General features: G+C 30.5%; 1 protein-coding gene across 7 annotated transcripts in view; it reads right to left on the bottom strand.

Moving 5' to 3' along the window:
• LOC143240686 (nucleoporin NUP35-like) overlaps nucleotides 1-22,829 on the bottom strand; it is a 48,877-nt gene extending 26,048 nt beyond the window's left edge. For 2 of the 7 annotated variants that reach the window (XM_076483531.1, XM_076483542.1), the window contains exons 1-5: nucleotides 22,423-22,601; nucleotides 17,997-18,109; nucleotides 14,483-14,643; nucleotides 12,323-12,428; nucleotides 6,640-6,673 (exon numbers count right to left, since the gene is read on the bottom strand). In XM_076483531.1, coding sequence (XP_076339646.1) covers nucleotides 6,640-6,673; nucleotides 12,323-12,428; nucleotides 14,483-14,643; nucleotides 17,997-18,109; nucleotides 22,423-22,492 — 484 coding nt within the window. In that variant the 5' untranslated portion in view covers nucleotides 22,493-22,601. Of the gene's footprint in view, nucleotides 1-6,639; nucleotides 6,674-12,322; nucleotides 12,429-14,482; nucleotides 14,644-17,996; nucleotides 18,110-22,193 lie in introns of all 7 variants that reach the window. The other 5 variants (XM_076483587.1, XM_076483561.1, XM_076483551.1 and 2 more) reach the window with 5 other exon arrangements.
• Between the last annotated feature and the right edge of the window lie 3,526 nt (nucleotides 22,830-26,355).

Genomic DNA, 26,355 nt, shown 5'->3' with positions numbered 1-26,355 from the left:
AATTAGAAATTAGGAGAGCGAGATGTGGGTTCTCAAGCAAACAATGTCCCACAACTATATCACCCTTCACTTCAATAAATTACTTAATATTTTACTTGATAAAATAAAAAATGTAAGTATTAGCAATAAAAGACAAATGTTTTGGATAATAAAAAATTACTAACCTACTTTAGAAAGTCTAAGAAAATGTGAGCAGGTAAATAGCATTCAAACATTTGATTTTACAACATTATATACTACAATACCATTAAAAGATTTAATCTTTGTTTTAAATTCATCAATATAACAGTATTGTCATCCTTTTATAGAACTGGAAAAAAGAAAATATAGTTCAAAAAACTAAAAGATGTATCACGATGCTGTATTTATAATAAATTATATATTTTTCAATGAATAGGTTTTTAAGTAAGTGATAGGAGTTCCAATGGGAGTTAACTATTCAACTTATGTAGCAAATTTATATTACTATGAAAATATATTTATTGAAAACTGTACAAATCCAGATATTTTTACTTTAATTTAGATATGATGATGATTTAATTAGCATAAATAATTATGAAATACATGTTATCGACACCATATATTCAACAGATGCACATTATTTAGATTTAGAAGTTAAGGTAATTGATAAAAAGGATATCAATATAAATATTTTTGATAAAAGAAAAGATTTTGATTTTCCAATTTATGGTTTACCCTCTTTACATAGCAATGCACCATACCAATTTGAACAATAACTTAGTGTTTCAGATATTGTAAAATTTGTAATAAATTACAATAATTTATTAATAATGTTGATATATTGATACAAAATTAATAGTTAATGGATTTAATAAAGAAATTTTAGATTAAATTATTCTGTGACAAATACAAAAATATATTAAATAAATACAAAGAAAGGAAAATCAGAGAAATTCTACTAAAACTGTTTTTAGTTAAAAATAAAGTCATCTGAGAACTTGGCACTAATTTATACAGATGTGCACCTTAAGCTGCATATAAAAGCACAACAATCACAGTAAACTATCACTTTACTGATGTTTTAATTAGTGCCTCTACCACACTGGGGGCAGGAATGCTAACTTCAAAAGGTTTTATCTTACTTACTCCAATATGGTAGTACCTTATTTTTATTTTACATCCTTTTTTGTTTATCTTTTTCTTATTTTAACTTGGGAGAGCAGTCACCTTCCCACAACTGTCTGCAGGCAGTGAAGGGTAATATAGATGTTGGACGTTATGGGCTTGAGCACTGACATCTTGCTCTCCTAATTTCTAATTTTTTTATGTGAAACTAACAAATTGGAGGTTAAGACTGATAGATGGTTATATATAACACACACTAAATATACATACAGAGGTCGAGTTTGTTATATTAAAATGATTTTAAAATACCATCACATCACAATGCAAGGTGTCATGCTCTATCTGATGACATACATTTTGATATTAGTTTTCAGCATAGGTTTTATTGCCAAAGGCTCAAATATAAAAATGTCATATCTAAAGTATTTCTCAACAGGTCCATTACATAGAAATCTATATTCACTGTATTTGTCAACTTCACATATTTTTGGATGGAATAGCTGGAATGATTTTCATTTTCCAGCTGCTGGTTATAAAAATTGCAGATGATAAAAACAAATCTCTAAAATCTAGACATATTGTTAAAATGTCTGGAGAAAGCTAAGATGAAAAATTCACCACTGAAACTTTACAATAACAATCTTTAAGTGATGTTTATATTGCTGTATTGTGTTAAAAATAACTATTTATTAGCTAAAGCCTTGACTGTAATACTGCAGACTTCAGTTTTTTTCATTTTAGAAAATATTAAAAATTTGTAATGGTAATTAATAGCCATATTAAATGCAAGTATGGATACGTAATGTTTCTTTTTTGACATGTGGTAGTATAACAACTCTTTTTCTTTATTAATTTCTAAAATAAAATGGGAAAGGATTTAGTCTGACTGTATCCCTCTAGATTTGCACCTACTTATATAACATTAAAAATATATTTAAATAATAACAAGTTAGAAAAATACTACTTTTACACTTTAATGTTTAGCCAAAGGGTCAGAGGATGGTGCTGTCAATCAGTTGTCTTCCCTCCAGCTAGCAGTACAAATTTAATGACAGTAAAAAGATGCTTAGTAGCTTTGCCAAAACAAATTTGTTGGCAATGGGACGGAAACCAAAGATTCTTGTTCACCAGGCAATGCTGGCCCAAGTCTCAACAAACTTTAGGTAACAAAAATCTCATAACACTAAATTCAGTTTTTGATATTCTCCAATACAGACAGCCCATTATGTAATTTTGTATTTGACAACAAACAAATATAATAGCAATATTTTGGTTATTTGGATCGTTAATCTAAAGTAGTAATAATTACAACAAATTTCATTTGGTTATTTCCCTGGCAATCAATTCTCTATATGACTGATCATGTGTCTTCTTTGTACTCAATTTAGTCTTTTTAGATTTAATATACCTGACTCAATATAGTGTTGTATATCTTCACAAAATTTGACATTCTTTCAGTTAATATCATGTCTTTCACACACCAAAAAATAATACATTTTAGTGAAGTATTTTTAATAACATAAGTAAAGATTTCTCTGTGAATATCTTGAGAATGTTCTGAATAATGTGTTCTGAATAATTTTTTATGTGAAATTAAAAATACTTCATCTCAAAAATCTCAAATTTCCTTTGTGTAATCCCTGAAATTTCCTAAGTGCATTTCAAATGTCTTTTATTGGTAAAACTTTACAATTTATCTTTTATTTTATATAGACTATCTTAAAATGGAATTGGTTATTTTAACCAACCTCTTAACCAAAAATAAAAGTTCTAAGTTTGAAACAGCATATGTCTATTTATAATTTAATTTTTATTATATTATTACCCTTTGAACTATGTCTAACTACTATCCCTGCCATTACAAGTTGTAACTCACTCAGGGCATGAGCAACTCATGTCACACAATTGAATTACACTACCCACAAGTTGCTCATGTTCATGAAATATTTTTATTATATTATTATTTATTTTACTTGATCTAGTCCTAACCTGAAAAGATCCATATTTTTATATTTTACTTTTATAATTATAGATAAAGAATAAACATGAAAAACAGAAATAAAATACTCAATCCTCATTCTTCTTGCTCTTGATGGTTAAAGAGAGTTCATTCTTCTTGCTCCCTTTTTTTATACTAATCATAGTATTGCACTTAATTTTTATTTAATGAGATAATAAACCAAACAATATAGATTAATAACATGCAAAGAGTATACAAATCCCTTTGCCTCTCTAAAACTTTGTCATTCACACTCTGCAACAAACGTCATTACCAATTCATCCAAACTAATTATTACTCTTTCCATGGGAACACTGTTGGTACTCTGAGAGAAATTGCTAATTTTCCAACAAGGAAACAATGTTATACAATATGTCATTTGACAGATGAAAAATTAACTTTCTGTTGGTTATTAATAATACAGAATTAAATGTAAGAGAGAACTATTTATAATTTATAGAAGAAAGGATGTGATAGGTAGGTGTGGCAGGAGGGGTCTAATTTTCTAATCAATAGCCCTGTAACCACATAAAACTGAAGACTGTAATAAGTGTGGTTTGTCTGAAACACAAAAATTCTATTGAGTAATTTACATTTAATATCATACTTTTTTTAGGGGTAGTGAATAAAATAGGGAAAACGACATATTAAGAGAAAAATTATTAGAGGAAATTCACAATTTTTTAAAAATATTGTCATCTAGAATTAAGAACTTAAAACTTGTATACTATTAAAATATGGATTACTAGTTAATATTTTGTGCTATTCTATTTGGCACAACATAAAAAAACTTTTAAATATTTTGTATGCAAGATACTAAAACTTTGTGCCATGTGCAGTAAAAATACCCGTGGCGATATGGTTAATTACAATTTTAATTAATAAATCACTGGAATAATGGAAAACAGTCATAATTGGAAACAGTAGTTTTAGTTTGTTCATTTTTATTACAAGTGATTTAATTGTAAATTTGATAAACTCTTCCCATATGGGTGGGGTAATTTTGACTGACTTAAAAACCACTAGCAAACCATGAACTATAACTTTTAGTGTGATACAGGTATCTGCAAAAAAAATTATAAAGTTTAGTATATGTTAGAAGTCTTTTATAGACAAAAGCTTTTTTGAATTAAGTATATTTAGTAAAGATCTGTTCATGAATATATGGAGTCAGTGCTGACTAGTTTGAGTGTAGGGTTATTCTCATGTTAAGATTAAAAATACTTTTTCTCATTTCAGTTTTCAAATTTCATTTGCATAACTTCCATATCATTAAAATTCATTAAAATTTTATATTTCCTCTGTTATTTGCTCTATCTTGACCAATTATTTTTTTCTTCCAAGAAGGACTGAAGATTCTCATGGAAAACTACAATTGTTTATCCTAAACAGCTTAAAGCTTGTAACATTCTATGTCCATTTCTACTTAAGTTTATAGCTTTATTGTTCTTTAAAAAGCATGTCTGACTAAAATTTCCACAGTACGAGCTATAAATCATTTGGGAACACATAGATCAAGTTACAGTACTGAATGATGTAATGAACAAACTACTCAAGTGTATTTCATTATCTTATCTAATTTAGCCCATGTAGTTTCTACATTATATTTACTTTTATATCAACAAATAAAAAACATGCATAAAAAATAGAGAATTTACTACTTACATTTGGTCTTGCTCTTTAACTGCTGGCCCTTTGATGAAACTTAAGCCTAATTTTTGTACTTTTAAAAAAAGACAATATGCAGAAAGCAAATGTTTTGTAATATAATTTAATTAGCTTTTCAACTAAAATATAAGTGCCTTAAAATAATTTTCTTAGCTACTTGATCCAAATTCAGCAATAGTAACTATAATTTTAGACATGAAATAAGTAAAAATTTCTACAGAGAACAAGATAACATCAGTTGCTAAATTGAAACTATGTCTATTGGTTATAAATGATACAATAACAAATGATAGAGAATTTTACATCAGCAACACAGTGGTGATAGAAAAAAAAAGTGGATGTTCAAGTTAGAGGGAACAAATATCACAATATATAGTCTAGTTTAAGCATTTATTTAAATATACTTTGATGCCATGTTTATTCAGATGCATTGATTATAAAATAGGTAAATTATACTTTCAATGCAACACTGTAAAAGGACATGATGTGCACCCTGATCTATCCAAAGAAAGCAGTTTAATCTATTGTTGAAACAATTGAAAACAGTAACAACTGTAAAAGCTAATTTCAAATAGTTTGCTATTTTTGTGAGATTAATCATTGTAGTGACTGTTCATGGGCAACTGATTAAAGGTTAAATTGCCCAGCCCTATTGTGAAGGATGTTCTCAGGAATAGTGTTATAAAGCAGCATTCCTTGTAAGTGCAAGACTTTATGGTCAGTAATTATCACCTAATTTCCTGCCTGTTTTGATCAACCTTTACTTGATTCTAGCAAAATCATCTATTCATACAAACTATATGTTTCCGACACGAAACAGCCATTCCAGTTTGGTATCTAAATATAAGGATTACTGATTAAAATTTCAGTTACTATCATTTGTTTACATGAATAATCCAGATTCTTAATCTCTAGAGTAACAAGGGTTCACTATACAATACATGATATACTTGTATGTAAAAATTACAAGCATAAGCATCTAAAAGCAAACAATTTTTTTTTTACAGTAGATATCATAAAGTTGTTTGTGAGCAAAAATTTTACATACAAACATCTAAATGTAAATTTTTTTTGTACATAAACAAATTTAAAAGTAAATAAAACAAAAAAATTACAGACAATCAAAATTCAAGTTTGGATTAAGAAACCTTCTACACTAACCATAGATAAATCTTTTTAAAACACACAAAATAAATTATCTGAATTATTCTGCCCAAAACATAATTCACTGCTTTAAACTGTATAATTATAAATACTTTTTATTATTATTGTTTACAATACAATAACTTTTTTATTTCTAACCGATTCATTATTTATAAATTATATAAATATTAATTCAACTCTATAATTTGATGTTTACTGTCCACTAATTTTTCTGGTCACTAAATAACCTATTCCTTATACTAATTCCAATTATAGTAACTTAAACTACACTATTATTTAACTACAATTAAAAACACAATTTAAACCAGCAATCTCACAAGTAGGCTGAAAATTAGGCTTAATAAGCATTTCACTTCAGTTTGACCCCCACATAGATAAAACACAATGAAAACTTATAAATCTTTCTTTTATGATGAAAAATATGTTTGCAAATTACCAAATTATTATAGAAAATAATGGCAAAAGATCACATTTTTGTCTGGTTTTGAAAGTTTTGTGAGGGAAATACATTATGTATATATGAATGTACACGAGTGTGTGTAAAAATATGCAGTGTAGTTTGTTTAATTTTAATGTGTTTTGTTTATGGCTTAAATATTTATGGTTATAATACATGCATACATATGCATTTCTTCTGTAAAATCAATAGTTTAAGTTACAAATTAAACTACAGAATCAAAATAACATTATGTAGCCCAAAATACCAAAATGGTGAAACTTACCTTCTGGAGAAGAACTGAATAAAGTGCAAGGAACCTATAAAAATACATTAAAACTAAATACACTGAATAACAAAGCTTTATGTGTCCAAAGATTTCATACAACTATCAAAAATATTAATACTGAATTAATGGCGAATGAGAGATCTGTTAGCAAGACTAAATAATTGAAAGTACATCAACTACAACTCTTACAGAAGACAAGTTCTGATTTTAAAGATTCCACCCATTGTATTAGGTTATCATCATGCAACACTTACAGAAAAATTCCTAAAACATTATTAATGCTAATGTTGCAGGGAAAAATTATAATTTACATTAATCATTAAATAGAAACATTTTAAAATCTGGCTTAGGATAAAGATATAACAGATAAATATGCACCTGCTTTTACACTTGACAGTCAACCTGTCTTTATATTCACTATCATACTAAAAGATGCATAACACTTTTAACTGTGTTGCATTATTACCAAAACTTTATGCTTTCATTGGCTTACTTGTACATGTACTCAGTAATTACAGCATGAAAAAATTACACTATTAAACAGCAAAAAATTGCAAAACCTAGACTAGTTCTAGTTTGAATAGTATTCTTTATTTCTAAAGTTAAACACAAAACATAAAGTAATATCTCAATATCTTATATAAAAAAGAATCAGCATGATTAGATACAAGCTCAACAATGCCATCTTGTGTTAAACTGTCATCTAAAGAACCACGTCATGTACAGTTTGTGAAAGCTGTGTTGAAATATCAATTTGGAAACTAATGGTAAATTTCTAAGTTATTTCCTAGTCAGATGACATGAATCTGTAAAACCTGTGATTTTTACATATAGTTAAATTTTTTAAATACTCATTTTGGAAACACCAAAATTCAAAATAAGTAGCACAAACTTGAAAATTAAGGGTTCACTATATCAGTCTATGTTGGCTACAGTTTTAGGAAGAGAGCCACATGCAGTCAACAAGGTTCCAACACTTTCAGCAGAAATAATTCAAGAATAACTCCTGAACTTCTCCAGACTTTTTTCATGATTTTCAAGTTTTTCTTATAATTTTATCATAAATTGCAAATTTTACTTCAAAGTGTATTTTTGAAGTTTATGTTTCACAAAAATGGCAGACCTGAAGATAGGAGCCCTTTATCCTTCCTAAACCAATAAGCATTCTGCATCTACCTTACATGATCAACATTCTCTGAATTCACCCCTGCATGAATACCAATACTCATTGTCAATAAAATAACTAAGTTATATGCATACATTACTGCATTATTTTGAATTTTGGTATTTCCAAAATGAGTATTTAAAAAAAATTTAACTATATGTAAAAATCACAGATTTTACAGTTTCATGTCATGATCATACCAACATCTGACTAGGAAATAAATTAGAAGTTTACCAATACAACTAAGTTATATGCATACATTTAGTAATGTGACTGGTTGCAAAATGACTGTCACTACTCTTTTTATAAAAAGGCAATATTTAAAATAAAAATTTTCTAGCTCCCTCTCTTGTTTTAATAGTGATTGTATTAGGTATCATCAAGCACTGTGGAATAAAGAGCCATTGCTTATATATGATTTTAACAGTCTTAAATCCATGATTTGTTACTTTACAGAAGTAACTATTTCTTTTATTTATTCATTATTAGTTTTATTTTTATTATTGTTGAGTGTCATTGAAGTAATCTCTAGGTGATTAAAATCGCTAAAACTACTGATACCTACTGCTTAACTAAATGATTCAAAACAGTTATTACGAACTGTTTTGATTAAAAAATGTAGAAATATCAGTCTAATGTCAAAGTTAATAATCTGAAGCATGCAAAGCAGTAAAATTAATAAACAGAACATATACACATTTTGCCAGTCCCAATGTAACATTATTCATAGAAGGTATCCAGAAAATGTTATAAAAACTAGTTCTGTATTTAAAACAAATTTCTTTATCAGATGCAACATTATCACTGCAACACTATACTTGAAATGATGAATTATTACTTCTTGGTCAAACACTGATATTTAACTCACTCTCACACATTATTGTACCAAATACAATTTGGGTAATCCTTCTTGTCAATAAAGTGCATATTAGTACATCTGGCTAAAGGGTGGTAACCATTCAACTTTACATAAGTATAGCTCACTTCATTTTTAAATACAATGTAACATCTTCAGGTTCATGGGAAGAGACAAGCCAATAAAACTATACACACAAATTGTCCATTTATTCTCATTCAGATAGCCTGTTCCTTGTGATCTGAATATTATAAATGTTTCAATTTGAAAGAAAAAATTTAAAAATCCCAAATATGCTCTGTTCAAATTTTGTTATGCCTACCATTAGTTTATAGTGGTTAGAAACTTAAATTTTAGACAGTTACAAGCTAGAGTACAAAGTAAGAACCTCCCATCTTTTTGATTTGCTGATATCAATATATTTTGCAAACCTATGAAAGTAGTCCATTCTTTTGAAACCTCTTATCTATTCATGTCTATTTCATTTATAGCCAACAAAAAGAGCACATTCTAAACTATGTAAACCTGACACTTGTTTGTAATTACCTATGAAAAGGAAACTTGTATTTGACCAGAAATTTCAAAGTCTGTTTAGTAGGTCATATTCCTGAATAGAAATGAGATTTTTTGAAAGTTAGATAAGATAATTAAAAAGTCAGGTAAATTAATGACTTTTGTGTATTAATAAAGTAAATTTGGGTTTTCTAATGTATCTTTGATATCAATAAACATTGTCTTCTCCCTCCACTTAAGATGATAGCCTTAGAGTAAGGTTTAGCAAGTACTATGTATGAATAGAAACCAATTTTGTAACAATGTAACTTTTAAAAATTGTATTTCAGTTTTTTTAATCAACTGTGTTACACTTTTATGAATAATAACTAAAAATTATGCACTTGTAAATAACAAGTAATAATAATAATAATATATATATAATTTTCAAGCCATTAACATGAAATCAGTTTGTTTTTTTTAAATACTCTAAAAATTAAAAAAAAAGGATCCTAGGGCACAAGTTACAATGTGGGATTATAAAATTTATCCTAGGTTTTGGAGGTGGCAGAGGAAATAGGACCACATTATGGTAGGGATACACCATCTATCAGCCTTAATCTTCAATTTGCTAGTCTCACATAAGAAAATTAAAAATTGGGAGAGCCCACAATGTTCCATATCTATATCACCCTTCACTCAATAAATTACTAAATATTTTACTTGATAAAATAGAAAATGCACATATTAACAATAAAAGACATACGTTTTGGATAATAAAAAATAACAAATCTATTTTGGCATGTCTAAAAAAAAGTGTGAGCAAGTAAATAGTAATCAAACATTTGATTTTACAACATTATATACCACAATATCATTAAAAGATTTAATCTTTGTTTTAAATTTATTAATAGAACAATACTGTTATCCTTTTACAGAACTGCAAAAAAAGAAAATATAGTTTCAAAAACATAAAAGATATATGTTTCTGTATTTATAATTTTATATTTCTCAATAAACAGGTTTATAAGTAAGTGATAGGAGTACCAAAGGGAGCTAACTATTCAACGTGTGTAGAAAATGTATATTTATATTACTATGGAAATATACTTATAGAAAACTATACATATCCAGATATTTTTACTTTAGCTTGCAGATATATTGATGAGTTAATCAGCACAAATAATTATGAAATATACAATGTTATTGACACCATTAATCTAAGATAATAATAAGTTGAAAATACTTCAATTTCTGATACAGATGCACATTATTTAGATTTAGATGTTAAGGTAATTGATAAAAAGGATATCAATATAAATATTTTTGATAAAAGAAAATATTTTGATTTTCCAATTTATGGTTTACCCTCTTTACCTAATAATGTACCATACCGATCTAAACATTACCTTCACAGTTTTCAGATATTGTAAAATTTGTAATAAATTACAATATTTTATAAATAATGTTGATACACTGATACAAAAATTAATAGATAATGGATTTAATAAAAAAAATTATGGATAAAAGTATTAAATTATTCTGTAATAAATACAAAGAAAAGAAAATCAGAGAAATTCTATTAAAAATTATGAAAAATATTTAGTTAAAAATAAGGTCATCTAAGAACTTGGCACTACTTTATGCAGATGTACACCTTAAGCTGCATATCAAAGCATGAAAATCACAGTAAACTATCACTTTACTGACGTCGTGTTAATTAGTGCCTCTACCATATTGAGAGCAGGAATACTAACTTGAAGAGGCAAGTTTTATCTTTCTTACCCCCAAATGTTAGTACCTTATTTTCATTTTTATTTATTATTATACATTTTGTACATTTATATTTTCCTTTTCATTATTTTAACTTTGGAGAACAGTCACCTTCCCACAACTATTAGCAGGCATTGAAGGGCAATATAAATGTGAGATGTTGTGGGTTGGAGCACTGACATCTTGCTCTCCTAATTTCTAATTTTTTTATATGAGATTAACAAATTGGAGGGTAAGACTAATAGATGGTGTATCCCCACTGCTATGTGTGTCCTACTTCAGCAGTCACCTCCAAAACCTAAGGTATATTTTATAATCCCACATTGTAGCTTGCACCCTATGATCCTTTTTTGAAATATGCAGCATATTTTGTTTCATGTTAATGTGTTTTGTTTATGGCTTAAAAATTTATGATTATAATTAATCAGAAGTTGAGACTTGCTGTTTTTAACACAGTTCTTCCTCATAATTTTGTTTATTCATTTAGCTTCATTTGGATATAATTATTTAATTTCACTATATATATGATACACACACACACACACACACACATTCATAAGCACTTACACACTTTGTACGTACAAATACCTTTCAAGTTCAGTACAGAGCCATATCAAATATTTTCCCACACTTCTATTGCTTTAGACAATTCTCACTGCAACCACTATACTATAAACAAGCTGATAAATTCCCCCACTGTATTTGCAGAGCCAAGATTATCACAAATTCTGTAGGAAAGTTCTGATAATTACATATTGCACAAGTTTATTTCCTACTGGTTGTGTCACGTAAACACTCTCATAGCAGGCATGGCGATTCATAGCTTTATGTTTAGCAGGTTTCTGCTTCAGCTACTAACAGCAAAATAAACATAAGAAGGAGATGTGAAAAGGTTAAAAGTAAAAACTCTCAGGAGAAGTATTTTGGAACTTTGTGATGAATACTAAAGAGAATAGAACAGTACTATTCATGTTATTTTGCATTTTTTAACCTTTAAAGTGTTATGGTTGTTAAAATGATTGGTTCTCTGCAGAGTGATGGTAGAAAAAATAAAAGATAAAGTTTTTCTGAAAAATTAAAATGTTTAAGAGATTAGGGAAATGAAATCTGAAAATTTTCAGATGAAGAAAAGTATTTTTTCAATCTTCACATGAAAATCGCTCAGAATTCAAAGCAGTCAACACTTTGATTCCATATATTCTCAGACAAATTTCAGCAAAATTTATCACATGAAAATCGATTGGTCACTTTGGGGTTATGTGTAATCTACAGAGCTAGCAGTTAAAAAGTTGTGCGTTTTGGAACTTGCAAGTCATTACAAGAGTTCATCAATATCAACATTTATCATTTCTTAACCCCCAAAAAAAAAACATATTTCTTTATTTTAATCTCACCCTAGATATGGCAGATATCTGTGACTGAGGAGTGCCTAAAGTATCAGAAAGGCCCTGGACAGGTGGTCCTCCTGCTTTATCAGTGGGCTGACAACCTAAAAGGTTCCTAATAAAAAAGACATATGTACACTATTTTCAATTAAAAAACTACAAAATTTTCAAAGAATTTATAAAAAATTTATACAATAGTTTCAGATATAAAATTACAGTTTAATGACATTGTTATGCAAGTCAAGAGCAAATAAATTTTTTCTAACCCAATGATTGATATTTTGTTGTATAGTGTATGGTCTGCCTCTGGCAGTTGAATCCAAGTATGCTGTATACAGTTGACAGCTTGCACAAAGTCTCAATGCATTCAAACAGTTAAAAGGGATATTTCTCTAAGTATATGATCTAGGGCTTCTTAAAATAAAACAATTAAAAATCCATTTACATTGTTGAAAGTGAAAGCATATCATCTCCTTTCTGCACATCATAAGATTTTACTTAGTCACATTTAAAATTTAATTAAGCAATCACAGGATCAAAGTTCCACATTATTTAAGTTTTAATTCCCTTATTTTAAAAAAAACCTTAAAGAAAAATTCTTGAAGTTTTAGTTTCTTGTGATTTGCCAATTCACAAGATGTTAAATTTATGTCTTTATATGTTTAAACAGTTCTTGACTCACACTGACCTTCCATATATAGAAACTATGCTCTGTTTACACATTCTCCATGCTCCATAAGACATGTTTGGAAAAATAAATTTCCCTAAACTCTTGACAGATGCTACACATACTTTCTAACATGGAGATTTCTCAATCAATTACACTTAGTTTAGTTTGATGTTTTTAACCAATGGAGAGTGCACTTTTTGAAGCAAGTTCTTTTAATTGTTATTTTAAAATTGACATAGAGAATTCTATGAAGAAACAGTCAAACCACTCTTTACATGCTCTTGCTTTGTCCCGAACACTTAAGCATTATTTCTTACTTAGAAATACATTAGTTAGACATGACAAATGCATTGTATTTAGTTTTATCTTTTACTTATGTGTCGTTGTTTAAAGTTCACATTTCAAATGTTTAATAATTTCTTATATATGCATGTTTGGTTCTCAAAAGGTACAATAATATGTGAATGATACAACATTTTGCCAAGGGCTGACGTTTCTTTGCTAACATTGTGATAAATAACAGTGGACAGGAAAGAATAATAAATTATTTAAGATATATGTGAAAACATAAAGATATGCAAGAAAAAAGATGTTTTAAGATTATTTCACCAAATATTAAAAAGTATTTACATTATACTGGTGACTTAATTTTAAACATTTCATTGTGTACTATATATTGGGTTGGGGAATAATTCGTGAGCGTTTTTTCAAGTTAAAAAAATATATTCATAAATAAAACGCTTTCGAAAAATATTTCATGTCATTTGGTAGATAATTTTTTTGCTCTAATAGATGATGTGTTTGATTTTCATATGTCTTTAATTTTTGCTTTCATTTTCAGCTCATTAAATGGAATGTCAAGTGGACAAAATCGAGCATTTTCGACACCATCTGCTTTTCGCATTTAATTTCTTGCAATTTCGTTTAAAACAATGCATACTATATACCTAGGTATTACATGAAATAAAGTATCATAATAAATGTTTTGGGTGTAATGTGTTCATGCATTGAAGTATTGTATAGTCTTGCATGTAATGCTTGAATGAAATTATTTAAAAACGCTCACGAATTATTCCTCAACCTAATACTATACAGTATAAGTTGATGTTAAGAGCTACAATTAGTAAGTTACTGGAAAAAGTGAAAACAAAAATATATTTTTGATATTCACTTTGGAGGTTCTAGGGATTATGCAAGTGAAATTAAAAATCTATAACTTCAAAAAAAGTTTTCACACATATTTTTTGTTGGTTGTGTGAGATGGTACGTGGATACAATCCTGTAAACTTAGAGCCACTGCAAGCCTCGATAAATCCTAGCAGCCAGGTTAACATGGCAAATAAAAATTTCATCATGGTGCATAGTATGTTTTCCCCACCTTGTTTGTGCCTAGAGTTGACTCCAAAATATTTTTCAAGACCTACATTAATAATTATGTGATATTTTAAGGTTACTGACCGGGACATAAAAAGTTTTAATATGTATTATACACAACTTGCCTTGCTGTAATATCTCCCTGGTTCCTTATAGATAAGCTAGTCTTGCCAAACCCAGTCCTAGCAGTGGCAGGAGAGTAAATACCTGGTGTGGAAGATGACAATGATGTACTAACACGTGCTTTTGTAGGAGTTCCCACTGTTGACCATAGTCTAGGTGTAGTCTAGAATATGATATAATAAATTGAGGACTAAATAAATTTTCTCAGACAATTTCATCAACACTAATGTTTGTCTTTACGGACACAAGTATCTAAAGAAAAAACAAACAACTCTTTTTATGGTTTCATGCAAAAAACAGAAATGAAGAAAAACACTCAAGTTAAACAGAATAACTCTGGCTTGAAATATAACACAATCAATTGACAAGTAATTTTGTAATAATTAGGACTGAGCAGTTAGCGGTATTTGTTAACTGATTATTGAAAACCCCCTTAAGTGATTAGTACAGCATTCCTCAAACCTCAGTACATACAAGTAAACATAAAAAGTCTGTGGGTGAACTAGCAACTAGTTGCTTTATCTCTAGTCAGCAGATCAAAACTAGTGAAAGTAGCATATTGCATTACTATTTTTGCCATAACAAATGCAAATTTAGTTGCAATGGGAATCAAACCCATGACCCTTAAAACACTCTGATCACCGAAGCTTAAGAAATGTAGAAAAAACCCAAAACTTATTAGGCTACAATTGTGCAAAGCACAAATAGCCCTTTAAGTAGCTTATTTTAACTTTGAATAACTGGTTTTTGAATTAACCTAAAGGAGCAATATTCAGAAACAAATTTTGATTAACAAATTGCTGGAATAATGAAGGACAGTAATAAATACAAACACTAATTTCAATTAGCTGATTAATTTTGTGAGAAATGACAAATATTTTCATCAATCTTTAGGATAACAAGAAACAAATTTTGATTAATGCATGTTATATCAATTGGTTTAATCATAATTTCAGTTAATGACTTAGTTTATGTGACATTACTTGATATAAAAAACAGCATAAAAATAGTCAATTATATTGATTAAAGCACTCAGCTCTAGCAATGATTAAATATGAAATGAAAAAAATCTGAACATATTTAATTTTAATGCATACTTTCATAGTTCCCTACATAAGCATTTTCTCATTTGTAAAGAATGGAGAAAAATAAAATACATTTAGTAACTTGTGTTCATAAATGTCAAAAAATGTTTTCACATAATATCAGTAATATAGTACATACTAAATAAATAAATAAAGCACAGATATTACTGAAACACTAAATAACACCATAGTAAGAACTCGATAGTATTGGTACTAATTACATGTTAAAGAAACAACTCCTCTGACATGTACCTGGGACAAAGAAAAATGCTATACAAGTGTTATTAACTTGTACCAAGAAACAAAATTCAAAACAATACTGCTTACAGTTGTTTCTACAATAAGTCCAGCTATGAAAATAAAATTTTACCTGTGTATAAAAGACTAAAATAAACATTGGCAACATAACTATGAACAATTGTAATGAAACTACAGTGCATTCAACATGTCAATAGCATAAGTCATGTGTGTGTTTGTGCAAAGTTAAAGCCTCACAAAACACCGTAAACGAGGAGATAGATATATACAATCTTCTGACAGACATTTGTAATGGCTCTTTGCAACAATTCTTCATCCACTCTAAGAATTTAACAAATTATAACATTTATAATACAAATTGTAATCTATAGATCAGTAGTTTGTGTGATACTTATATCACAATAAGACAATTATACTATGTACCACAAATTTTGTTCCTAAATAGTATGTGTTATTTCTTAATTGCTTATATTGTAAAAGTACAGAAAATGGACATTATTCCCTTCAAACTTTGATTTTGTGACCTAGATAATGAAATTTAGAAATCAACCTATTTTCTACCTAAAAAACAGGCAAATTTGCACATTTTCATTTACACAAGATTTGAATAAAACATAAGAATCAAGATTTACATGTATTTATATGAAAGTTATACAAAAATGTTCAGAAATGAGTATTTTTTCTTTTAGATTTGCGACTGTAATGTAAATCACTTTCATGTATCAGCCCCCAAATTTAGTCTCCCATCACGATTTTGTAATACACTTTACAAAAGCAAAGTTTGAAGAGAAAAATAGGTCTTTTCCATTTACTTTAGGCATAAGCAATTGGGAAATAACACGTTCTGCCGAGGAACAAGACAAAGTAAAGATTTTGTCACAGTGTAATCTTTACCTGCTGCTAAAAGGTTGGTCAATGTGTACATGTCATAACTTTTTAGTTACATTCAAAATATAATTAAAGAACTTTATTGTTTTAAATGTAGTTTATAACTGAACTTTTTACACTAATTACGTTTTAATGTCTTATCTTCAAAAGAATATATTTAAATAAATTCTCAACCTGTACTTGCCTATGCCACATCACGCCCTCACACTACAAATAACCCATTGATCTTCTTTGTATTTTTTTATGGGTTTAAGTGTTCAACTAATTACAAAATCATACTATAGTTAATAACAAGCCAGAATACAAACTTAAAATCTCCAACATATATGGTTGACCAAGATATAAAAACAAATGTCAAACCTACATGACATGCTTGTTCCATAGCATTCTGTATTTCAAGAAATGCCAATAACTCAAACTCTGACCATTCTACTGTATTATTTATATTTGGTATATATATTTATGCATAGTTTAATTAGAAAGCTACTTTAATTATAGTAATTTTGGAACATTCTATTGTAGTACCTTATTTCAACTGAAGCTTTATGCGCTGCGTGACAAGTTGATCGACTAGCTTCAGGATTGAGTGAAAGGTCTCATTTGCAGCAGAGAAGTACACACTATAAATGCAACTAAAATGCTATTATGTTATATTCACTAGAAAACTGTATGGGATTTGTAAAGAAAGATTTGTTACAATTATTATCTGTCTTACCATAATGTACTCCCATGCAAACTATTGATGTATAGATTACATTTCCATAGCACAGGTGTTATATACCACATGAATTGAGATTACATAACAAATCTAACAAACAGCATTTTGACCAAAGCTTTATCTTTCCAGGTTCAGTTGACCTGAAGTCTCTGATGTGTTTGAAAAGCTACTATTTCCTTCTTACAAGGCAACTCTACAGATATGTTATACAAAGTCATAAAATAAGCTACTTGTACTATGCCTATTGCAAGTACTACAGCCAGAATTTGTTAGCATTATATTCCTCTATTCCCATCAGATATGCTGCTAAGCTCTGAGAAGGTACCATTTGAAAATAGCAAAAACTGATTTGTTAAACACTATTTAGTTTTTTTGAAATGTAATACTATATTATAACATTATTATATGATATTTTAGGACTGCTGTTGATGAAACACATTTTTAATAACTAAAACAGCCTAAACTTTAGCCACAAATCACACAGAGAAAAAAATATTTAGATCAACTTCTTGAAACTCTTATTTTGTGAAGACAATGAAAATTATTTATTTTTTTTACTTGGCTTACATTTCCACACTGATCACCAATCAAATATGCAGGTAAATACTGATTTGACTGCCCTGGAGATGGGCTACATGGTGGTGAGCCCAAGGTCACTGGCTCAACCATGGTTCTAGCACCTAGAATACAAGTGAACAAAATACACATTAGTTCTTTTATATATCAATTCTAACATACAAGTGAAAGAAAGGGAGAATATGTAGTAAGGTGTCAATATTATTATACGTGTTGATGAAGACATTTGCCAATACTAAAACTTAGTGTGACAGCTGGAGAATGATTTAAAAGTGTTTAAACACAAAAACTCACTTTCCACAAGGCATACCAATATGAGAAGTTTATTAATGAAGCTTAATAACTGAACTTAATTCTTTTTTGCTGGTGAAAGAATTGACCTTCAACAAGACACTTTAAATCAATTAGTTCCAAATCAGTGGTTCTCAACCTGGGTTCAATCAAACCCCAGGGGTTCAGTGAGTCAGTCTCAGGGGTTCGATGGAGGTCAAGACACATACACTTTGTGTGTGTCCATTCCGTTCACGCCACTTGTATGATTCGTGACGTCGTGCTCCACTTGGCCATCATTGGCTGCGGCTGATCACATCACATCACTTGGCCTTCATATCTGTGCTCCAGGGAACTTCGTGTGCTTAGCAGTCAACTTGTGACTGTAGTAATCGTGCATCATTTGTGATTTTTTTCCTAATCTTTCAATCCCTATGTTGAGCAAAAACAGAAAGTGGTTGGACAAATACATACAATATGGATTCATGTGTATAACGGAACATGATGGGAGTCAGCATCCTCAATGCATGATTTGCAATGCCAAGTTGAGCAATTCTAGTCCAGCACCAGCAAAACTAAGAGAACACTCATTAAAGTTGCATGGAGATGGGAAATACAAAAACACAACGCTTGCTGAATTCAAGGTAAAGAGAGGCAGGTTTGATGAAAAGGCTACTTTGCCTGTTCTCGGCTTTGTACCCATTGATAAACCAATCTTCACAGCATCCTACAAAGTTGCGTACTCGATCGCAAAGCAGGGCAAACCACACACCATTGGTAAAACCAGCTGCATTGAAGATGACAAATATCATGCTGGGAAAAACTGCTGAAAATAAGTTATACCAAATTCCTCTTTCAAATGATACCATCACCAGCAGAATAGATGACATCTTGGCACAAGTAGTTGCAGATCTGATTTCAAGCCTAGCAAACTTCAGCCTTCAACTCGATGAGATCACCAACGATTCCAATCTAAGCCAGCTTGTTGTATTCATGCACGATGTAAAGAACGACAAGATAAAAGATTTTTTATTTTGTAAGCCTCTTACAACAACAACTAAGGCAGTCGACGTGAATAAACTTGTGTATGACTTCTTCAGAGACAACGATCTTTTGTGGGATATGGTTTCTGCAGTTTGTTTGGACGGAGCTCCAGTCATGCTAGGACAAAACTCTGGTTTTAGTGCACTGGTGAAAGCTGATGTACTACATATCATTGTAATGCACTGTGTTCTGCACAGGCATGCATTGGGAACAATATCCTTGCCTTCAACACTTGCAAAAGTAATAAAATTTGTAGTGGAAGTGTGAACTTTGTGTGAAATAGTGCCCTGAAGCACCGCATCTTCAAAGAGCTGGGCAATGAAACTGGTCTGAATTCGAGGTACTTCTGTACCATTCTAATGTTCAGTGGTTATCCTGGAGAAAGGTGCTGAATCGTGTTTTTGCCATGCATGCGTAATTAGCCCTGTTTTTTGCGAGAGCACCAACAATGTCATGCAGATTGCTTCGAAAAATCTGAGTTCATTCTCATTTTGGCGTACTTGGCCGATATATTCAATGCTCTCAATCATCTCAATCAACAGATGCAGGGTGGTGGAGTCAACATCATCGAAGCGGAAGAAAACCTAAAGGTTTTTCAAAAAAAAGCTACCAATATGAAAACAACGAACAGAGAATGATAACCTTGCAAACTTTCCCCTGCTGGACGACTGTGTAAGTAAGATCAAAGATGTGTCTGAAATCGGAGACATTTCTGTACCCAGGGAACTGAAGCAAGCAATTGTCATATACTTAGATGAGCTTGCAAAGTCTCTCAACAAACACTTCCCCACCAGAGTCATATCCAGCATGGGTGAGACAGCCGTTCACGTTAAAGTTTTGCGACAGTGATGAATACCTCGACAAAATCATTGAACTTCAGTAGAGCCAGGTTCAACAGCAACTTTACAGAACAACAACACTCTCAACATTTTGGTGTCACCAAATCATAGCATGCCCTCTTATTGCTAAGAAAGCCCTTGAGATACTCATACCATTTGTTACAACGCATCTTTGCGAGCAATCCTTTTCAAGGATGGTAGAGGTAGACATAAAAACGAAGAAAAGGAACAAACTTTGTTGCAAATATGATATGAGAGTGGCACTTGTCAAGGTGAAGCTGCACATTTCTGAACTTGTCTCTGAAAGGCAACAGCAAAAGCCACACTGATAAGCAGTAAATATTCATCAGGTTATGTTTTTGTTTTTGTGTGAAATTCATGTTTTGTTCTTTGAATACTGATACTGTTTAAAACTGTTGCATGGTTCATTTTGTGCACTAATAAAATATCTACTTATGTTTTGAATTTGAAAAAAATCATTTTATTTTTCCAATTATGAAGGGTTCAGTGAATGAAAGTACAAAACTTTTGGGGTTCAGTACCTCCAACAAAGTTTAGAACCACTGTTCCAAATAAATGTTTAAATAAATCTATTAGACATGGATGTGATTGTTCAAAGACCCTTGAACTTTTTGCTGGGCTTTTGTTGTGCTGAAACAACATATAGTTCTTAGTTCTACTTTCAGCATTATATCACTTGTGCAAGGATACATTACTCTTGCTCTCAAGTTAAAAATTAGTGTCTGGGATGATTTGGGCACTTTTGGTTTCCTTACTAAAGACAGGTAATCAACATTTAAAAAAGAATGCGAAAACTGAAATTACTCATGATTTAAGTACTGAAACTACTAGGAGTGTCTTTAAGTAGGGACAACTGTTCCTTTTTGGAGGATACAGAAATTAGAGTTTACTTAATTCAAGTGTATAAAACTGTTTAGGGTTTGAACAAGCTTTCTAAAGATGATCCACAAAAGTAAGAAAGCATTTAAACTAAACTCTGAGGCACAAATAGCCCCTTGCAGTTGTTCCATTCATTTCAGCAAACAACCAAATACCATTATACAACCTTAACTGCACAAGTACTCATCAATTCTCTATTGAACAATCCCAATCCTACTATGCTTAACACATCTGAAGCTAATTCACTTAAAAGGCTGACCAAACTGTTTGTAAAATATGATTGTTTAATTTACAGGTGAAGTCTAGTTTTACCATTCAAAACCTATGTCCCTACTCTTACCTCTGCAACTCACAAGTTCAGCTTTAGTCATTGAACATGCTACCCCTTGCAGACATGGGGGCATTATAATGTTTCAATCAATCCCACTTTTTGTTGGTAAAATAATCCAAGAATTAGTGGTAAGTGGTGAGACTACTTGCTTTCCCTCTAGTCTGTCATATCAAAATTAGGAATGGCTAGTATAGGTAGCTTTCAAGTAGCTTTGCATGAAATAAAAAACAAAACAATACACTCTTCCAAATCTATGTCCCCTATTCCTATTGCATTTACCCTCAACCATATTTATAAATTCAAAATTTCTTTCAAATATGCAATAGGTTTAAGGTTAGAAGCCTAAATGTAGATTTTATTTAGAAAAACTATCTTCCTAACATATTATAAATTCTTGGTACTCTTTGCACAAAGGAATGATGTGTAGAAATGATAAATTAGTTGAATTTACTAACTGATTAATCATTACTTATTAACCAAATGCACTGAGTTACTCAGTTACTCTCTCATGAGACTAATTTCTTACATCCAAGAATGTTTTTTTTTTAAAGATATTTTTAACCAGCCTTCATTTGAGACATCTTCAGGAATAACAATTTAGAATCAATGTTATCGTCACTGTATGTGATACATAATATACAATTCAGTAAAAATAAATGGTTTTACACAGACTCAGGTTACCTGATATTAATCACTGGCATTTATTAAAACTGTTCCAATAGCAAGATAGCATGTTAAAATTTTAATTAACAGGTACTATTTTTAATTGTTTTAATTAATTATTAAGTATATAATTGAACTTACAGTGCAAATAATTCATTCTCGACTGTGGAGTCCAATGGTTTATGAACTGTTATTTTCATATTTAAAAATAACCCAAACCCCCTATGCCCTAGTACTAGTAGAAGATGAGTTGTACTTTAAGTAACAAAAAATTCATAACTGAACCAAACGACAGAAGAAATAACAAAATAACTATCATAAATGAACGGTAAACAAAACTGAAACAAAAAAGTATAATTAGCTATCTTACACTTGTAACTTACAATATTGGGAAAATCAACCACAAAGGGAAAACCTAATTCCGAAAGAAAACAAAACATAATATTTCAAAATTAAACTACTTCTAGATCAATTATAACACTAAGAAACAATCATTTATGAGAGAAACTACCACGATATTTAACTTTGAGCTAAGCCTACTTCCTTCACGCTCACCGGCTATAGTCTGTTCAATAAGAAAACGTGAAACACGATAGTCATTTATGAGAATTTAATAATTTTAGAGTTCCTTCAATAATGCCATTTGAAAATAATAAAAATACTTAAAACACAAACCAATTCTGAGTTTAAATAAATATTCACTACTTATAAGTTTGATTAACCAAACATGAAACATTTTTTCAAACAAACCTCTGTCTTACCCTCTCTTGATAAAATTTCTGAAAGTAAAACAAATTTGAATAAATAGTATTATTTTCGATTTATTTGAAATATACAGTTTAATGTTATTTCTACTTGAAAATCGTTTCTAAAGCTATCTAAATTATAAATTATTTATTTATATTTTTAGTTTCAGTCTAAAGAATAGCTTCACGCAATTATCAAATATTTATTTTTTAACAGGATCATTTCGCTTCTTCTGCTACTGAAGACCTTTAGTTTAATATCTATTATAGTAAGGTACAAGAAACATGAGACTTATTCTGCACCTTGTTATAACGCAGCCTTTGTACTGACAGTGAATTGTTTTGTTTTTTGAATTTCGCACAAAGCTACTCGAGGGCTATCTGTGCTAGTCGTCTCTAATTTAGCAGTGTAAGACTAGAGGGAAGGCAGCTAGTCATCACCACCCACCGCCAACTCTTGGGTTACTCTTTTACTAACGAATAGTGGGATTGACTGTAACATTATAACACCTCCACGGCTGAAAGGGCGAGCATGTTTGGCGCGACGGGGATGCGAACCCGCGACCCACAGATTACGACACGCTTGGCCATGCCGGGCCTCTGACAGTGAAAGCTCTCTTTTATTACGCATTCGGAAGTTATTACAATTTTTTTCCAAGTGGTAACCACCATAAAAGATCAACTTGTTGTTCTGGAATCCAAGAGCAAGGATCTAACATTCGTCTTAATGTAGGAGTTCCTGTATAGGTAATCTTTACCAAAGGTAAAATATTTAGTACATCTCAGCTTGGTGTGGGCAAGAATGCTTGAGAACATCTAGCAATCTTCACAATGTTGCTTGAAATGGCGAACCTTAGAAATTCGATAAGACAAAGTGCTACTATTTTCACACGCTTGAGAAACAAATTCAAAGTGAAGTCTATTAATGGAAACAAATAATACAACGGTTGGTGCTCAAGCTATTTAAGACAATATTAAACAATACAAAACAGAATGTGTGTTTTCTTAGAGCTCGGTGGACATAGCAGATATTCCAGTTTGGTTTTACTCTAAGAAAACACACATTCTGTGTTGTATTGTTTAATATTATTATAAATAGCTTGAGTAGTCTTTTGAACAATGGAATCTAAATGAAAGTAAACTGTTTTTATATTCTGTAAGAGTAACTTTGAAAATATTAAAAGGGCTCTGTTTAAAAACTTATTTGATATTTAATGTTAATAATTATATATATGCTCATCCATTTGATGGGAAGAAACAGAAATATTCAAAACTAATTTCGATGTTGATTAACTAATTTGGAATTGTTAAAAACATGCTGTTAACAAGCTTTCGACACAGATGATTTAGTTTGAAGCAGGAAGATCTGGACGAATCTTAAGAAATCGTAGCCAATTGATAAATTGAATCCAATAAATATAATCTATGAAAAGATTTTTCATATATCGAATTTCTTAAAAATACATGATAAAGACTGTGTTGAATAATATTTAATGTATTGTACACGAGGATATTTGCATTCAGCAAATGGGTTTGTTTGATTGTTTTGAATTTCACGCAAAGCTACACAAGGACTATCTGTGAAAGACTAGATGGAAAACAGCTGGTCACCACTATTAATAGCTAAATCTTGGGCTATTGTTTTACCAGCGACCCTTCAGTATCTCAACAGCATGTCTGTGGACATACAATGCTAAAAACCATGTTTTAAAACCAGTGGTGGGCAGAGCACAGATAGTCTACTGGTAGTTGGTGATGAATAGTTGCTTTCCCTTTAGTCTTGCATTGCTAAATTATGGATGACTAGGGCAGATAGCACTCGTGTAGCTTTGCGCGAAATCATAAAAGAAACAAATCAAACTAAACTTATAGTGACTGGTGAACGTCAGCTGAGTTTATGTACTGTTTGTTTATTTGAATTTTATGCACTATTGCAATAGTGACGGTCATTTTTTCTATTGCATCTTTAGTAGAGAGTGCTAACATACTTTCTCAGACAAATAAGACGTATATGTGCCCTACCCCTACACGGTGTGTATTTTGTGATGTAGAAAATTTAATAAATTTTTGTAAGAATGTAGTGCCATCTATGAAGGTAGTTAACGTTAACTTACATCAAAGATAATAAATGCTCAATAACTGCAATAAATGGAGGTGGAGAGGCTGTAAACTCCCATTGACTTGCCCTCTTTCCTAGACTATCATCCCACTATTTTTTTTTAGATTGGCGCAGCGACCTAGGAGTAGTTAGATAACGGACAAACAGACAGACCAACAGATATTTGTACTACGTGTGTAAAGATTTCATATATATATGGAAGACAGAATCAAAATATTTTAAAATATCTTATGATTTTATAAAAACAAACTTGATGAAAATTAAATAATTCCAATGTATTGTTACATTGGAATATTCAGATCTTCAACTATGTTTATTAATTACTTTATGGTATCAGAAAAAATATAATTATTGTCTGCTTAAACAGAGAAGGATATGTTGAATTGACAGAGATATTTGAATTTAATATATACAGTATTTTAAAATATTTTTAAAATTTTAACAATATCTTTACAACTCTGAGCTTTGTTCCTCCAAAAAGTTAGAATGAGACAGAACAATTTGTAGTGTATAAATGGGATATCTTTCACAGTTTCACAGTTTGTTTTACTAATTGAAGCCCATGTATCTTTTTTTTTTCGTAGAGATCTGGAAGGTAAATCTATGGGAAAATCATCATTGTCATCTTCGACTTTTTTAGCAATATTGAACTGCTCTAAACGATTTTTTGCTGTTTGTGATGCTGTTTTGGCTATTTTTAAAATAATTTTGAGATATATATTGACGTTTCTGAGCTATTTTTGCTGTTTATAAATACCACGCGGCATTAAAACTTATTTTGAACTTAAATTAGAGTAGAAACCCCATTTATTCATTGGTAAGGCTTATGTCAAAACCACATATAGCTGTGATAGGACCTAAGAAAATTAGTGGTTCTCTGACACAAGCTTAAAAGTACCTGGTGAACAGACAGCTTTCTTGGTACATTCATGTTGCTTGTGCTACAGCCATTACCAATTATGTCTCTACTTGGATATCACTGCAGAAGGGAGAACTAAGTTGAACTACCTGTACCCTGCCTTGCAGAAAGATAGGTGAAATTACCATTATTGATCAACTGCACAGCAGACACTGTAGGGTTGCAGCAAGTGTTGTTTCCTGTTGCTTCTGCTCCAGAAAAACATGAATAGAATTCAGTTCATGATTTATCATTGACTTGGGAGTTCAGCAGGCAGCTTCTGCTGTTAGTTTGGATTTTAACATAGCTCTATCAGGGCTGCGTTAGATGTGATGTATTCTCATGTAGATATAAGGGTGAGAGATATAGTTCTTGGCTGATACAGAAACTGCCAATCACTGGTTAATCTAGCAATATAACAGGCACTTTGAGTGAAACTACTACCAATCTAGCTAGTTTACACTGATTACATCTAGTTGAAGTCAACCATTGAGAAAAGGTAATTATCTGTAACCTGTGTCTGGCATTGATATCCAGCAA

Source organism: Tachypleus tridentatus, chromosome 2, assembly GCF_004210375.1.
Source record: "Tachypleus tridentatus isolate NWPU-2018 chromosome 2, ASM421037v1, whole genome shotgun sequence".
Taxonomy (NCBI): domain Eukaryota; kingdom Metazoa; phylum Arthropoda; class Merostomata; order Xiphosura; family Limulidae; genus Tachypleus; species Tachypleus tridentatus.
This window is presented reverse-complemented; position numbering and strand designations above follow the sequence as displayed.